Here is a 17,655-nt window from a genome sequence, read left to right as displayed (position 1 = left end):
TTGCCTTTTTATTTTATCCTTATGCCTAACCCTTTATGAAACTCTCCAAGCAATTGTCAAACAGTAAATTGGGTCTTAGGAACATCTTAGTGGTTTGAAATCCAATGGCGCTAATGGGACAACAATCACGTGATGTAGAAATGTTAGCTTGGTTAACCTAAGTGTGTGCGAGGGCTAAGTCTTCTCGACCGCAGTTGCTTGTGGAATCCATAGTAGGCACTACTTCCGCTGATAATTCGCCGCTGGATCTCACGGCTGGTGTCATTGTCACCAGTGAGCCGGGATAGACAAAGTCTTCGACTATCTCCAGCTCGTCGCCGTCGATCGTGACCTTGTTATTACTGGACAAGCGGGTTCGGTCGGTCTCGGATCCTCAGGCCAGCGTATACTTCGTCTTGGACGTATTAATCATCAACCCAATCCTTCCTGCTTCGCGTTTCAGTTTGCGGTAGATCTCCTCCACCGCCGCAGATGATCTGCCGACTATATCAATGTCATCGGTAAAGCAGATAAGTTGACTGGATCTGTCGAAAATCGTGCCCCGAATTTCGCCCACCGCTTGTCGAATAACACCTTCTAGCGCCACGTTGAACATCATGCACCATCACCTTGTCGAAGCCTCCTGCGCGATTCGAATGAACTCGACAATTCACCCGAAATCCGCACACAGCACTGCGTTCCATTCATCGTCGCCTTGATCAGTCTGATCAGCTTCCCGGAAAAGTCGTTCGCGTCCATGATTTTCCATAGCTCGTTACGGTCGATCGTGTCGTATGCGGCTTTGAAGTCGATGAATAGATGGTGCGTAGGGACTTGGTGATCACGGCATTTTTGGAGGATTTGCCGTAATGTGAATATCTGGTCCGTCGTAGACCGTCCCTCCATTAAGCTGGCCTGATGACTTCACGCAGCGAAAAGTTGTACCATTGAACTAAAACAAATACATCTTTGATTCAAAAACCTTGTGTACATTGAAACAAAATCCAATTTACTTGATTCAAGTAAATTTTATTTTGAACCGAACTTTTTTCCCATAAAACCAATGTTCCAAATTTTTAAATCAAAATATTTAATTTGAACTCAAAGAATTTTTTTAAACTCAGAATCTAAGTAAAAATTCATTCATTTAGATGAATTTTCTTTTGAACCAAAGTATTTTTTCGTCAAACAGTCAACACATCTTCATTAGCTTCTGTTTGGTGAACGGGTCGAGAAGCTTTTCCGACAACCAGTCAGACCTATTTATTTTCTCCGGAATCTTCCTGCCGCACAACCGCCAGACAGCACCGGAATCACAAGACGTTCTCGGCGTAGGAAAGTTTCTACAGCTTTGAGAAAACAAACGATAGAGGACTCTTAGGTAGGTCTTTCAAAATTAGGGCAACCATTCAACCAACTAATTCGAAGAGGTAACTGTACCGACTGTTCCGATCCTACAACTTATGCAGTTGCAATCGCTTCCGGTCCGCTCCAAGAAGACTGAACATCTGGCGCCGAAACCCTTCATCAGTTGTTCGGATGGAACTGTCCGCCAACAAACATCGTCCAGTAAGTACTTTCATGCATTGTATGCAAATAATTTTGATTTTTTTAAATTGCATTATTTAGCTTACTGTCGTTTTTTTAAAAGCTTCATAATAAACCGTATCATGTGTTCTCCTCTTTATTTACAGATATACCGGTCCAATAGGCAGAGATGTTAAAATCGCGAGTCTACATACTCGCACTTTGCCCTTCTTTGCAGAACGATTTTATTTCGTTAAACTCAATCTGCAATGATGCTATCTAAAGTTCAACTCGGAAAGCATCAGGAAGTAAGCTTCGGGTAAACTCGGCAGGAGTAAACAGCAATCGGGGGAAACATCAGCGAAGCAAACGAACAGTTCTGCGAATTAAAAAACAAATCGTTTTCGTTCGGCAGCCGAACACATCAATCGGACAACGCATGGGGGCGTGGCTAAAATTGATAGATACAAGGGAACGAGAAACGAGCGAGAGAAGGGTGCGAGGAATGTTAACTCGGTCCGTCGGGCAACGATCGCTCGTGAGCATTCGTGTACGGTAAGCATCGTTCTGTTGTTTCGTTGGTGGGATTTTATTCCTGCGAGGCATGGAAAACATCAATTCGGAACTGTTCTCTTCGTTTTGTGTGCAATCGCGTCATGATTGGAACGAAGATAAAATCAATCTGCACATAACAAGTTAAACTCGGAAAAAATCAGCCGAATGATTCTTTCCGAAGCGAGTCTACACACCACTGCCAATAGGATGAAAATGAATATGTAGTACTAGAATTTTTAGGAACAAAAAATAGAACTGAAAAACAAATGCTTTTAAATTGAAACCCAAATACCGTTGGAATAATGGAAAATTTCATGAAATTAAACGAAAAGGTTTTTGAATCAAAAGCACTTAATTATTTGAAACAAAGAAAAAGTTTTGATTCAAAGGAAAGCATTTCTTCGAAACAAAAGAAAATGCATTTGAATCAAAAGAACTTTTATTTGTCTCAAAATCAAAGGAAAAAATCCTTTGTTTTTGCGGCACTTTCCTTTGAAACTAATTTCTATTTTTCTGCGTGTTCCCACGAATCTGTTTGCTTGTGGCGTTAGGCGGCGGAGTAGGATTCGCGACAACACTTTGTAGGCAGCATTGAGGACAGTGATCGCTCGGTAGTTCTCACAGTCCAGTTTGTCGCCCTTCTTGTAGATGGGGCATATTACCCCCTCCTTCCACTGCTCCGGTAGCTGTTCTATGTCCCAGATCCGGATTATCAACCGGTGTAGGCAATCGGCCAACTTGTCCGGGCCCATTTTGATGAGCTCAGCTGCAATGCTATCCTTCCCAGCCGACTTGTTTCTATTCAGCTGGCGAATGGCCTTCTTCTTCACTCATCGTTGGGAGTGGCTCCTCCTCGCCGTTGGCTACGCCGGCGATGTACTTTCCCCCACCGTCTTGATCTCCTGCATGTGCGCTGTTCATCGAAGTGCTGCTTCCACCTTTTGATCACCTCACGATTGTCCGTCAGGATGCCCCCTTATCCCGGCACATTTCGGCTTGCGGCACGAAGCCTTTGCGGGATGCGTTGAGTTTCTGTGACTTTCGTGTTTCTTGGGAACGATGCAGCCGCTTCAGCTCCTCGAGCTCCTCCTCCTCCAGACGGCACTTTTTTTCCTGGAAAATTCGGACTCGCTGCCTCTTCCGCTGTCTTTGCACTACTGCCGCCTGCGCGGCATTCTCTTCGTCCATCACCCTCCTACACTCCTCGTCGAACAAGTCGTTCCGTCGAGTTCGCTCCACATAACCGATGACGTTCTCCGCAGCAATGTTGATGGCTGTCTTGATGGTATCCCAACAGTCCTCGAGAGGGGCTTCGTCAAGCTCGCCCTCTGCCGGCAGCGCTGCTTCGACCGATTGCGCGTAGTCTGCCGCGACCTAAGGTTGCTTCAGTCGCGCGATGTTTAACCGAGGCGAGCGCCGGTTTCGTATGTTGTTCACTACGGAGAGTTTTAGGGGCATCTTCACCATCACCAGATAATGGTCTGACTCGATGTTGGCGCCTCGACAGGATCTGACGTCGATGATGTCCGAGAAGTGCCGGCTGTCGATCAAAGTTTGCAAGTTTGATTTGGACGACAAATTTAAGAAGAAGAAAATGCCGAAGTTCTCATCCAAATATCTTGTTTGGCAGGCCATCTCCTCTTGCGAACGGAGGAGTGAGCCTTTAGTTACAAAGGGCACAGTAAATCACGAAATTTACAAATCTGAGTGCCTTGAGCAGCACAACGAAGCTCTGCTCTTTTGGCCAGATTTGGCTTCGTGCAACTATTGTAAAGGTGTCCTGGAGTGGTATGAGACCAATTCTGTCCATTTTGTTCAAAAAGACATGAACCCTCCAAACTGTTCAGAGTTGCGCCCGGTGGAGAAGAACTTGCCAATAATGAAGCGGGAACTTCGGAAGAGCAAGAAGACAGTCAGAGACGAGAAGGATATGTTAAGAAAATGGAAAAATAAATAGGAAGCTGGTACCGGAAGACTTTGAAGGAGGGCATCAAGCAAAAATGCGTTCAATTTTACACTCATGACCTCATAGATTAACTTTTCTTTTGATTTTTTAAGTAAATATATGTATAAAACTACTCTGAAACTTTGGTTTTATTCTTAAAAAAATGGGCATGACATTTTCGGTGTCAAAACAATTTCGTTTTCGTCCTTTACTAAAGAGTGATACGGTCAAAATTTTGTCAATATCAACTTGACGTATTTCTTTGAATTTTGCATTTAAAAAACATGAAAACCCCTCATTTTGAAGGTGTGTGTGTGTGTGTGTGTGTGTGTGTGTGTGTGTGTGTGTGTGTGTGTGTGTGTGTGTGTGTGTGTGTGTGTGTGTGTGTGTGTGTGTGTGTGTGTGTGTGTGTGTGTGTGTATGTGTGTGTGTGTGTGTGTGTGTGTGTGTGTGTGTATGTGTGTGTGTGTGTGTGTGTGTGTGTGTGTGTGTGTGTGTGTGTGTGTGTGTGTGTGTGTGTGTGTGTGTGTGTGTGTGTGTGTGTGTGTGTGTGTGTGTGTGTGTGTAGAATGTGGCTCCTATTTTGGTTTGGGGATTCACTCTTCAGTTGTCAAAATGCCCTCCAAGGAAGAAGAGCAGCGTATCAAAACTTTGCTCGCGCATCGCGAAAATCCGAGCTACTCGAACGCAAAGCTGGCAAAATCATCAAAAATTGCCAAATCAACCGTTAGAAATGTGTTTAAAGTGTTTGGGGAACGTTTGTCGACAGCCAGGAAGTCTGGATCGGGGGGAAATCGAAAACCGGGAGCCGCTGAGACGACAAAGAGAGTTGCCGGTAGTTTCAAGCGAAACCCTAACCTCTCTCTTCGAGATGCCGCAAATAAGCTAGGTGTATCGTCTGCAACCGTGCACCGAGCCAAAAAACAAGCCGGACTATCGACTTACAAGAAGGTAGTTACTCTAAATCGCGATGATAAACAAAATACGACGGCCAAAGCGCTATCCCGGAGGCTGTAAACGACGATTCTGACAAAGTTTGACTGCGTGGTAATGGACGACGAAACCTACGTCAAAGCCGACCACAAGCAGCTTCCGAAACAAGAGTTTTATACGGCAAAAGGAAGGGGAAAGGTAGCAAATATTTTCAAGTACATGAAACTGTCAAAGTTCGCGAAGAAATATCTGGTTTGACAAGCCATCTGTACCTGTGGCTTGAAAAACAGCATTTTCAAAGCTTCCGGGACTGTCAACCAAGAAATTTACGTGAAAGACTGTTTGAATAAACGTCTGCTTCCTTTCCTGAAGAAACACGGTTGTTCCGTACTGTTTTGGCCGGATTTGGCATCTTGCCATTACGGTAAAAAGGCCATGGAGTGGTATGTCGCCAACAACGTGCAGGTGGTTCCCAAGGACAAGAACCCTCCTCACACGCCAGGGCTCCGCTCAATTGAGAAATACTGGGCTATTGTCAAGCAGAACCTAAAGAAGACCAAAAAAACTGCTAAGGACGATCAGCAGTTCAAAGCAAACTGGCTTTCTGCGGCGAAGAAGGTGGACAAGGTGGCTGTACAAAATCTGATGGCAGGGGTTAAGCGTAAGGCCCGGCAATTCGGATTTGAAAAAAACGGAAGCCTAACTGAATATTTTTCCTGAGTTTTATACTAATTGAACTTGAAAAAAAAAATTTAAATTGATTTAAAAAGAAAACGATTTCACCGATTTACACGCGTTTTTCCTTGACCAAATTTTGACCGTATCACAATTAACATTACATTACTAAACGCCTCATTAAGATCGTCATTTTCAAAACAGCTTTCTAGGATTGACGTTGCAAGATAACCACATCGTCGTCGGAGATCGGTGCCAGAACGGCAGCATCAGAAACACTCGGAGCCTCGACTGGTCTAGCCGATTCTACTGCTACTTCGTTGGCTAAACCATTGAGTCCAAGTAAACCATTCCGAGGTAAGTTTTCCCACCAGGTTGTGTTCACGTTGAACATCACGTCCCGGGATGATCTTCTTGGTCTTCAAGTCATACAGACGGTAGCCCTTGGTGTTCTCTTCGAAACCTAACGAAATACCAGGTTCCAAACAGCTGGTTAGCTTAAGTCAGTGAAATATGGCATTAATTTGTATTAATAAAACATGGATGGGATATGTCTGACACATTTAAAAAAAACGCACAATAATTGAAGCGCAAGAGTTGTTTATTTCTTATTTACTTTGCTAATTGATAGAACAAATTGCTGTTCTACAAGCTACTTATCAAAGCTGTCTAGACTGATTGTCGGCCCGAAAATAACGAGTATTATCTTATATCTTCTTTGACTTCCATCGGTACTCAGATGTTTTGCTTTCTCATTGAAATTTAATTTTTTTATATAGTTTTTTTGAATCAATTTTTCGGGATGTATATATTCTCAAATTTATTGGCTTTAGGCGATTTGAAAATTCGTTCGGGTACCAAAACTTTAAATGCATGTCTCCAAACGCGCTAACTCAACTACTAGCCCTAACACATGTTATGTAATTCAAACAGCGTGTTTCATTGCCCCCAAAAAAAGACCCGCACAACATAACCACAATTGAGAGCAACCATGTGCGTTATCAACTAACAGGTTTGAGACGGACAGATAGCATAGATTAATCTTTCGCAGCCTTGACTCCAGCTCAGTCAGTAGCTCAAACGACTTCAGATATAACGGTGCCAAAAATTTCGGAAAAGATGTTCATCTATCTTCTGCTAGCTGTTTTGCTAGCAGCCTTTTGGTGGGTCCGAAACTGCTACAATTATTGGAATCACCGAAATGTTCCACACGCAGCTCCGAGTTTCCCGTTCGGAAATCTGGGAGAACTGAAGCAGAAGCCACTCTTTCTCCTGTTAACGGAATATTACAATCGCTTCAAGGGTCCAGGAATAAAATTTGTAGGATTATATTTCTTCCTGAGACCTGTTGTCGTGATGGCAGATCTTGATTGGGCGAAAAATGTGCTGGTACGGGACTTTCAGCACTTCCATGACCGAGGAGTTTACAACAATGAAAAGGCGGAACCCCTGGAGGCTCATTTGATCACCCTTGAAGGGACGCGGTGGAAAGATGTGCGCAGCAAACTTACGCCAGCGTTCACTTCCGGAAAAATGAAGCTGATGTTTGCAACGATAACAGCAGTCGCTGAGCAATTTCGAAAGCAGATAATGCTGGAATTGGAAAAAGGAGATGAAGTTGAAATGAAGGATTTCTTAGCAAGATTTACAACCGATGTTATAGGAAGCTGTGCTTTCGGACTGGAATGTAACAGTTTGGAGGATCCGAAAGCCATGTTCAGAGAAATGGGACGACTTTCTATGGAACAAACTCCTAAGAAAACTTTCCTTCGTAATTTCACCAATACGTTTAGAAGCTTGTCCAAATTTCTGGGGCTTAAAGTTACAAACCAGCAGGTGGAAGATTTTTTCTTCGATGCAGTCAGGAAAACCATCAATTATCGAAAGACAAACGATATCAGACGCGATGATTTCCTAGATACTTTGATCAGGATGCAGAAAGACGAAACTTCAATGGGAGATGCTGATCTAGGTGGGTGGCAATTCTACGAAATTGTTGCTCAATGTTTCGTATTTTTCCTAGCTGGTTTCGAAACATCATCCACGGCAATGTCCTTCTTCTTATACGAAATGGCTCGAAATCAAGACGTACAAGAAAAAGCTCGAAATAACATCAACCAGGTTCTTGCCAGCCATGGATCATTCACCTATGAAGCTGTACATGAGATGAAATATCTCGAAAATTGTATTCACGGTAATCAGTAAATTTTTACTTAAAATTGGAAAAATTAAGATGTTTATAAATTCTTTCAGAAACCATGCGTTTATATCCGCCGGCGCCATTTTCCAACCGAATAGTTACAAAAGATTATTTCGTGCCAGAAATGAATGTAACACTGGAAAAGGGAACCCGAGTTCTGCTACCGATTCATGCCTTTCATAACGATCCAACATACTTCCCTGAACCGGAACGCTTTGATCCGGATCGGTTTACCTCGGAAAAAATGGCCTCATGGCATCCCCTTCAATTCATCCCATTCGGTTACGGTCCGCGCAATTGCATCGGCATGAGATTTGGACTGATGCAAACTCGTGTGGGACTGGCGAGTTTATTGAAAAACTTCCGCTTTTCGGTGTCCCCGAAAACTCCCAATCCGATACAGTTTGACCCCAAAAATAATCTTACCGGATTCTTGGGAGGAATGTGGCTGAAAATTGAGAAGGTTTAGTAGTAACTAAAAAGGTGTGTAATCTATTGTACAAACGAGGGAATTCAGATTTTGAATAAAAAATATACTGCCGCTATTCGCAAGACTGTCCCATATGCATTTTGTCATTTTTCAGTTTATCTCAAAAATCGTTCAAATACAGTTAGTTCTTCAATTTAGACTAAAAACTGTCATAACTTTGCTCTCAAAATATATGAAAAAAATATCAAGTCATGTCTGTCCCATATGAAATATACCCGCAAAGCTGTCCCATATGTCTATTTTTACAGAGTGCTTTAAAATAGCTCCTCTAATTCACGTTACTTTTACTAATATTCATACAATGTGTGCGACAAAATAAGCATTCATTGAAATTACGAAAGTTAGACTACATAAAACAGTACAGTAAAGTCAAAAATAAAAGTTTCCATAATTTTTACAAGCTACTTTAGCCTAATGGGTACATTCCACCAAACATGGTTTTTTTTTCAAATTTCGCATAAGGTTTACTGAATTGTTCGTTGTAAAACATGGAAAATAGTCAGCTACAAAGCCATATTTTTAGGTTTTGGTCATGCTGTTACTTGCTGCTTGAACTTTCATAAAATCTATGAACCAAAATACGCGTACCTGGTAGCACACCCGTTAGTCATATTGAATTGATTTTTCTCATTAAATATTTGCAGCCAAGATGATTTGCTGTTTTTGATTCAACATTAATATAATTTGTAGGTATTTATAATCTTTTTCAAAAGATAATCGACTGAAAAACTATCCAAAAGATAGGTACAGGTTAAACAACCATGGAACGCTGTTATTCATTTTATTTTATACATACTCAATTCTTACGATAAACTTAATACGTTATCTTTATCTAAATATGTCATAAACACCATGACAAACTTATTTTCATCAGTAAAAAATCAGTAAAGTGAATAATATAGCGAAGATAGAGAGAATCAAAAGATCAAAAGACAAAGGAAAAGCCAAATATGGGACAGCTTTGCGGGTACATTCAATACGCATGCAAAATATACTCGCAAGGCTGTCCCATCATTATTTTCTCCTCTGCATCAACAAATTACAAAGCAAAAAAACATTGGATGAAATTCTACAACAATTATCTTAATATCTGTGGAGAAAGAAATAGAAAAGGTTAAGTTTCAACCGAGAAATCCATGAAAGTTTATAAAAATCTTTAAAGCCGTTTTTCTCGTTTCGTTGTTTTTGTATATAGGACAGACTTGCCGGCAGCGGCAGTATACTACTAAACTAAAAAAATTTAAAAAACAGCAGCATTTTCGGTGACTTTTTTTTAATAACTGATTTTGGAAGATTTCGGCGTCCTGTCAAAAACCTTTTTTTTAAGCTTCAGAATAAATCTTTGAATCAGTGACAAAATTGACAATCATCGATAACTGATGAACTGACTAACTTTTATAAAAAAAAAACGAGTTGAATCTATTTTTTATACCCCATTCAATCAAGAATTCCGATTTTGCCTACATATTTCGTTTGAGAGAGGTTGTATCTAAGAAAATTTAAGTTTAATTTTAAGTTAAAGTTTTAGAAAATCGAAACGATAATACACGTAGGTATTATAACTATTTTTGATATCACTGGAGAGAGTCTTTAAGTATTGAAATTAATGTTTTGATTTATTCTTATTCTTTGTTTAGAATTGAAAAACGTTTTAAATAATGCTTTGAAAATATCTAAAAATCATTTTGAGTCAAAACAAGGTGTACTTTAAACACTTGTGGACAAACTTGTCTTCGGCACGGAACCAGGACTTCTCACTTGCCATCGGTCAACAAGACGCAAGTGTTGGCATATTTACATTATATACTTTTTACCACAATCACATGCATCGCTTTCTTGCCTAGATGAGTTTTTGTACCTACTTTCAATTGACACAGAATAATTCCCTAATTCCCTGGGCCGGTTTAAGCCATTGGGGGGCCCGGGGCAATTTTTCTCGGGGACCCCATGAATCGTTTTTTTCCATATACCATCTCAGAGAATACATAATTTTTGAAAATGCGAAGGAACTGTAAGTGAGTTCAACATTTTGCCTACAAATAACCATTATGTCCATTCAAATTATCATTTCAAATCAAATTCAGACACGAATGCTACAACGATTGTAAAGTGTTTTCATGTAACGTGCCAATAATTTTAAATGTAACGGCGATTACAATTTTCAATAAGGAAAAAGATTCTTATCAGAGCATATATTAATAACAGAAACATTTCTGAAAAACTTCTTCTAAATGTGACAAAAGTTGAAAACATAAAGTCTAAATGATTTTTGGATGTTTAAAGTACGATGTCAGTTATAAAGAAATTCAAAAATCAGATAAGGAATCCAAATACCTTGAGTTCTCAATACTCAGAAAAACCATGGAACTGAAGGAACAACACAAAACTTGAAAATCTCAATGGTTTTAAACTCTGTTTTAAAATCTAGAAAAAGACAAGATTAGAAAAATAGAAATATTTATATTTAATGAATGGAAATTCGTATTTCAACTATGAGAAAGTTTTTATGATGAACATAATTTGAGAATGAACGGTCAATTGGGAAATGAAATGCTGAATTCATGATATTTACTTCAGCAGAAGATAATTTTAAAATAGAAGCACCTCAGAGTCAATACTAGAAGACTTTGGTTCTATCAGCTGGAAAAGTTTCAATTCGAATTTCAAATGTGATACCGGATTTTAGCAAATACAGCAGTTTTTTTTCATTCTTGTTGTTTTTTTTTTCAAAATTGATTGTCGGAAAGAGGGTGCATACATTATTTTGCATTATCTATACACAGCAAGAAAAATTCGTGTAAATTTAGATCGAAAACGATGCACGAAAACGGAACATCGATTTTGATGTAAAATTCTATCACGGTGTATTTTTTTCGAGGATGTAATTTTGAGGCGTGTAAATTTAGATCGAAATCAATGCTCGAGATTGGATCACAAAAGCCGTCGTGTAAAAATACACAGGGATGTAAATTTTAAAATTTACTATCGTAAGTATTGATATTTTTTCTAAATATTAAGGTTTTTGCTTTTGTCTTGAATAAATACGCCGCATGTATCATTTTTAATTCACATTTATTTCCAAAACTGAACATAAAAAAAACATTCGGAAAGCATCAGGCTGATATTGTTGTTGCATCCGATGATTCCCAGCACGGGGATGTTTTTCAAATCAGCATGATCAGCATCCTCGAATGGTTCCGGAAATCATAATTTTTCGGTCAGCATCCTGCACACTTGAATTGTTGTGGCAAAAGATTCTCCGGATAATCACTGGCCGGATATCAGCCCCTGCGAAAAATCTGACCTTGCTGTAATGGAGAGAGAATTTATCAGTTTCAACCATATTCTCTATTTCACGTCTCATAAGCTTACTACTTTAAAGACTCTTAAAGTGCTCCTGTAGCTACGCCTTTGAATGACTCGTTTCCGAATAATTTTCCGACTTGTTTACTCTGTGCCAGACGCGCAAACTAACTTGAAATATAAAAAGGCACAATTTAAATACTTGTATTCAATTTTAAATCAAACTGATATAATTTTACACTGTTTGTGATATAAATTTCACTGATCGGTTAATTTTCGCATGATGCAGTGTAAAACTAAATCAAAACAGTTTATTTCTATTCAATTTTGGAAAATAGACTAATATTACATCGAAAGAAGTTTAAAATTACATCTTTTTGTAATTACACTCAAGAAAAAATAGATCACTCGTGTTTTAGATTCCGTGTACTTTTAGAAATTTTTTGCTGTGTACTTACACTTGTGCTGATTTGGACCCGGATATTGTCGGTATTGACGGTCCAAATTCTGAAGTGTTTAATAAAAAAAGTCGTTTATTAAATTTGAGTAAACGTGATGCTTTCCTTAAATTGCCTTTTGTAAATTTTCTCACAAATGATGAAGTTTAGTAATTTTTCATCTTCTTTCTCCAAAATCTCATAATTACCGTAAACTGGGGGAATTTTGATCAACATGATTTTTTGCAGATAATCATCATTAACTAAGTCTGAAGTTAAAATATCTCAAAACTGTTTTCTACGTTTGAAAGCCTATAAATTGTGTTTCAAATAGGCTAAATCTGGTTTATAGTTAATTTTTTTTTAAATTGCTTAAAACGTATTTTTAAAATTTCAAAATATCTGGTTTTTCGAAGACTTACAAACAAACATCTCTCCTGATAAAATGATAGCATTTAGAAGCGAATGGGTTGTTTATATGAAAGTTTAACTTTTTTCCTTTGTATAGGTATAGTTTTAGTGTTATTGTTATGGACATTCTATGGTAATTTTTGGATATTAAAAAAAACGGACATTTTCTATGAGAAAGCCAGTATTGAACAAATAGCTAAAAACCGTATCAAATGGTTCAAGTTTGATTAAAAAAAATCATAAGAACAGTGGGAGAACCTAGGAAATTGCATGAAGGCAAGTAAAATTTCATTTTTTTTTTGAGACCAAAAGAAGAAATGTTTATAATTTTTGCCCCTAAATGTAGGCAGCAACATTGTCCATCTTTGTATTTGTATTTGAAAGAAAACATTGAAAAATTCAATTGAGTCCAAACAAAAAATTACTGTTACTGATTTTTAAGCCTTCTGTTCTAATTGGCATCAAAACAATAATTTTGAATATGATGAGATACGTTTAAACCATAGTGATCAAAGTTACCCCGATACATGAAATCTGAATTGGAACAAACATTGAGTTAAAGCCACTCATGTCGTTTGAATATTCTACTATCAATGATCATGCTTTATACTCCTTATTTCAGTAAGTATTTTAAAAAGTATTTTATAACTTTTTAGTGTTACAAGAAAAGGGTGCTCCAAAATATTCGCAAATGAATTAACAAAGTGATCAATGTTCCCCCAGTGTACGGTTCTCTTATTTATTCAAATTTCCTAAACATAAATAAAATGTCTGGTTAGCTGGAATCTCCTGAAATATATTCCTAACTCACTAATTAGGAGAAAGCGATGTACTATTTATTGTAGGGTCCAGATTCCCCAGATTTTTTTTGAACATGCCCAGGTTTTCAAAGTAGTGGACAATCAGCGCTTGCCAGAATGTTGTTAAAAAAGTCGGTATTTTGCTGGATTTGTTCACATTAAGAAGAAACAGATAACTCAAATTGTGCTCAGTTTTTTAGGTGTCGGTTCCCAAGTTGTATATAAATTATTGTTCTCGGGAGTTTAAAAAACAATACGAACACAACTGACGTGTTCGATGAAAAATTTAAACCCCTTGTGTTTTTTTTTTTACTTTCTTCGTGAATTTTTGTCGAATAATCACCGGATTCTGCTTGAATTTTGTATTGAAAAATGTTCAAATTTTGTTTTGAAAATGTTTTGCAATGCTTATTCTGTAGGGTCCTTTAACTTATATTATAGTGAAACTATTCGAGATACTAGAGGCCCCCTTTTGTGTTGTAATTCCCATTTTCTAGTTTGGTTTTCCTTGATTTCTAGAACTTCAAGTAGGTAGTATGATTAAAGTAATGTTAAACTTTTTTATTGGCCGGCACAATTGCCTCTATTGGCCTGTCAAACGGGATATTAGGAGGTGAACTTCGACATTTTCTTCTTCATAAATTTGTCGTCCACATCAAACTTATTGCTCTTGCCGGTGAAAAACTCCAACCACGGAATTTGCTTAAAATCGGCTTTAATATACGTTTCGTCGTCCATCACACAGCAGCCATATTTTATCAGCATCTTCTCGTAAAGGTTCCGTGCCCGAGTTTTAGCCGTCGATTGTTGCCGTTCATCGCGGTTGTACCTTTTATGTATGTAGTCCAGCTCTCTTCTTTGCATTCTGGATGTAGCTCTGCGACATGCCGATCTTTTAAGCCAAATCTCGGTTTGAGACGTTTTTTTTTCTAACATCGGTAAGTTTGGTAATTTTACATGACGTTTGTACTTTATGAAAATGAAAAATATTTTTTTCAATTCAACATCTTCTTTCTCCCAAATTTCATAATTACCGTAAACTGGGGGACCTTTGATCACCAGGAAATCTTTGATCAACATGAAATTTTTGCAGATAATCATCATTAACACACACAGCGCTCGGCACATCATTCGACAATATCCTTTCTGGTTGATTGTTTTGATCCTGCTTTGTCTTGTGATAAAAAGAATATGAGATTTGTTTTATTTGGTTTCTTTCACGCATACATATGCAAGGCCGTTGCGCTGTGAGAACAAAGCACGTTTTCAGAAAGCTGCCGGCCCGGCATAAAATCTTATATCAATAGTTCCTTCTTTAAGAAAGTTCATTATTGGAGTAGAGTCTAATTTGTGGGTGTATTTATCACATTTTACGGTGTTTTTTTTTTAAATATAAATACAGCCTTTTATAATGGTTAAAACAAAACCGCTAATTAGACACTCAATGAGTTTCCTGTTTTTATTTGGAGTTCTTGATCCATCTGACCATACAGATAAAGAATTTGAATTAAAATGGATCGCATGTCAGCTCAAGATCGACCTGCCTTCTTAAGTCATGAATAAACGAATAATCATGAGCTGAGCTCATGTAGAAAAGTGATTTAATGTAGCTTGAGACATGCAACTTTTTTTTTGCACCAATGTAGAAGAAATAGTGACCAAAACAAACAAACAAAAAAAACAGGTTGATAAAAATAGAGAAGCTGAAGAGCTAATTAAATTAAAAAAAAAAACCTCAGTAGCTCTGAGAGTGCTTTACGAAGAGACTTAAGTATACCGAATGCTGTTGACTACTCTGTTGTAAATTATCGATCGTGATCAGGCTCCCCAGTCCGGTCGAAGAGTTCGCGAGTGCAACAAGTTAATCCAGCTACCCAGAACCAAAACAGAGTCGTAAAAGAGCTCAATGGTACTAATTGAACTAGTCGGGTGTGTTATTTTAGCCGCATTTTTGCGATGGTGGATAAGGAAACGTTTTGAGTATTGGAAGGATCGCCAGGTGGCTTATATCGAACCGGAATTTCCGTATGGCAATTTTAGGACCTTGGGAAAGGTAGAACATATTGCGCCAATTACGAGACGTCACTATGATTATTTTAAAACAAAAGGGGCTCCTTACGGGGGAGTTTTTATGCTGATGACGCCCCTGTTGTATATTTTCGATGTCAAATTGATAAAAACGCTGTTGGTGAAGGATTTCAACTATTTTCCTAATCGAGGCGTTTACTTCAACGAGAAGGATGATCCACTTTCTGCGCACTTGTTCGCAATTGAGGGACAGAAGTGGAAAACGTTGAGGAACAAACTATCGCCTACGTTCACGAGTGGACGCATTAAAATGACATTTCCTTTGGTGGTGGGAGTATGTCAGCAGTTTTGCGATCATCTCGGCGAGTTGGTACAAAGTACGGCTGAAGTCGAAATGCACGATCTACTGTCGCGTTATACGATCGACGTCATCGGAACGTGTGCATTCGGATTAGAATGTAACAGTTTTCGCGACCCAGACAACGAGTTTCGTCGCTACGGTAAGATTGCCTTCGATAAACTGCCACATTCGCCGCTGGTCGTTTACCTTATGAAGGCCTTCCGCAAATACGCAAATGCCCTAGGAATGAAGCAGCTCAACGATGACGTATCGGCATTTTTCACCAAAGTCACCAAAGAAACGATTGATTATCGAGAAAATAACGCCGTTTCTCGAAACGATTTCATCGACCTTTTGCTGAAACTAAAGAACACGGGCCGCTTGGAAGAGTCTGGAGAAGAGATAGGAAAGTTGTCTTTCCAAGAAATAGCGGCTCAGGCATTTATCTTCTTCACTGCCGGTTATGATACTTCGTCGACAGCAATGACCTACACTCTCTACGAGCTGGCCCTCAATCAGGAGGCTCAAGAGAGAGCACGCAAATGCGTACTAGACATCTACGCCGCCAACAACGGGTGTCTCACTTATGAAGCCGTCTCGAATATGGGTTATCTCGACCAGTGTATAAATGGTAAATGCACATCTTCAGATAGTTGGTAGTTGCTGTTATCATCACAGCTCTTATGTATTGGAATCATTTCAGAAACTCTTCGCAAACATCCTCCGGTAGCTATCTTGGAACGGAATGCTGATAAAGATTACCGGTTACCGAACTCGGACCTAGTCATCCACAAGGGGCGAAAAATAATGATCCCAATCTATGCCATGCATCACGATCCGGATCATTTCCCAAACCCGGATCAGTACGAGCCGGATAGATTTTCAGCGGAGCAAGTTGCCCGAAGGGATCCGTACTGTTATCTGCCATTCGGAGAGGGACCTCGGATCTGTATCGGAATGCGTTTTGGACAGATTCAGGCTCGGGTCGGTTTAGCTAGTTTGCTGAGGCAGTATCGGTTTAGCATCTGCGATCGAACTCAGATTCCGGTGCAGTATTCCAGGACCAATTTCATCCTCGGACCGGCTAATGGAGTTTGGCTGAAGGTAGAAAGGTTGTAAACACCCATTTATAATTTTCATTTCGAATCTATAGTGTTATCGGAAAATGTAGTAGATAAAATTTTTTAAATACCTATGTGTTTTGATTTTTTTTTAAATTTAATTTGAAGAAAATCAATCATAATAGCGGCTAGATTGTTCGACTGATCGTTTCGTAACTTGCATTTTTGCAAAATTTTAAAACTTGTTATATACGTCCTCCGTAATACCAAAATTACCAATGAAACAAACACATCTAAATGACATCTGAAAATATATTTGAGTCTATGATAAAAAATGAGCAAGTAAATTAATTTCTGATTTTTTTTATAGAGGTGTTTTGTTCAACAATTTTCACTCAGTGTTTTGACTCAACACTCGATCTTTGAACGCCATTTTACCAAATCTAAAGGAATACCTATCCAATAAAGTCTGGCACCAAAAGGCTGATGGTTTCATTTTATTTGTTTTATTTATTTAATTTCGTTCTGCAGACCTCATCTATATTTAGATCTTTGATCCTGACCCCTAAACAAAAATGTTACACTAAGTTTTCATTGATAAATTAAAATTTTCTACTTTCCAAATTCGTTTAAAAAAACAAAAAAAAACATAAAATTCAGATAAAAAAATAAAATACTGAAAAAAAAATAAAAAAAACCTATTTGAAAATCTAATATATAAAGATGAGTTGGACTATATATGTTTGTTTGTATGCACCTTATACAAATCCACACCGCTTATCCGATCAGCCTGAAATTTGGTACTGAAATGTTTATGGACCATGGTAAGGTTTTAGTAATAGTTCTGAGCCCCTCCCACCTAAGAAAAGGGACCCTCCCATACAACTTTCGTTTTTATTCCCACAAATCAAAAGTCATGGCACCCATTTTTCAGAACCATTTTTTTCCCTTTGGCGGGGTTGTTTTCACCA

At 38.6% G+C, this 17,655-nt stretch overlaps 1 protein-coding gene across 1 annotated transcript; it reads left to right on the top strand.

Moving 5' to 3' along the window:
* The first annotated feature begins 6,655 nt into the window (after positions 1–6,655).
* On the top strand, positions 6,656–16,818 carry LOC129741152 (uncharacterized). The gene is made up of 4 exons (XM_055732860.1): positions 6,656–7,808; positions 7,868–8,277; positions 15,156–16,254; positions 16,327–16,818. The coding sequence occupies exons 1-4, from the start codon at positions 6,734–6,736 to the stop codon at positions 16,740–16,742; spliced, it is 3,000 nt and encodes a 999-aa protein (XP_055588835.1). The 5' UTR covers positions 6,656–6,733; the 3' UTR covers positions 16,743–16,818.
* Positions 16,819–17,655: the final 837 nt, after the last annotated feature.

Source organism: Uranotaenia lowii, chromosome 2 (genome assembly GCF_029784155.1).
Source record: "Uranotaenia lowii strain MFRU-FL chromosome 2, ASM2978415v1, whole genome shotgun sequence".
Taxonomy (NCBI): Eukaryota; Metazoa; Arthropoda; class Insecta; order Diptera; family Culicidae; genus Uranotaenia; species Uranotaenia lowii.
Note: the sequence above shows the minus strand (reverse complement) of the source record. Positions and strands in the feature narration are given on the sequence as shown.

Excerpts from the sequence above, each read along its gene's own strand:
- LOC129741152 (XM_055732860.1), top strand. The coding sequence starts at position 6,734 with ATGTTCATCTATCTTCTGCTAGCTGTTTTGCTAGCAGCCTTTTGGTGG. Across the intron at positions 7,809-7,867 it reads TCTCGAAAATTGTATTCACG|AAACCATGCGTTTATATCCG; the intron begins GTAATCAGTAAA and ends AAATTCTTTCAG. Across the intron at positions 8,278-15,155 it reads TGTGGCTGAAAATTGAGAAG|AGCTCAATGGTACTAATTGA; the intron begins GTTTAGTAGTAA and ends GAGTCGTAAAAG.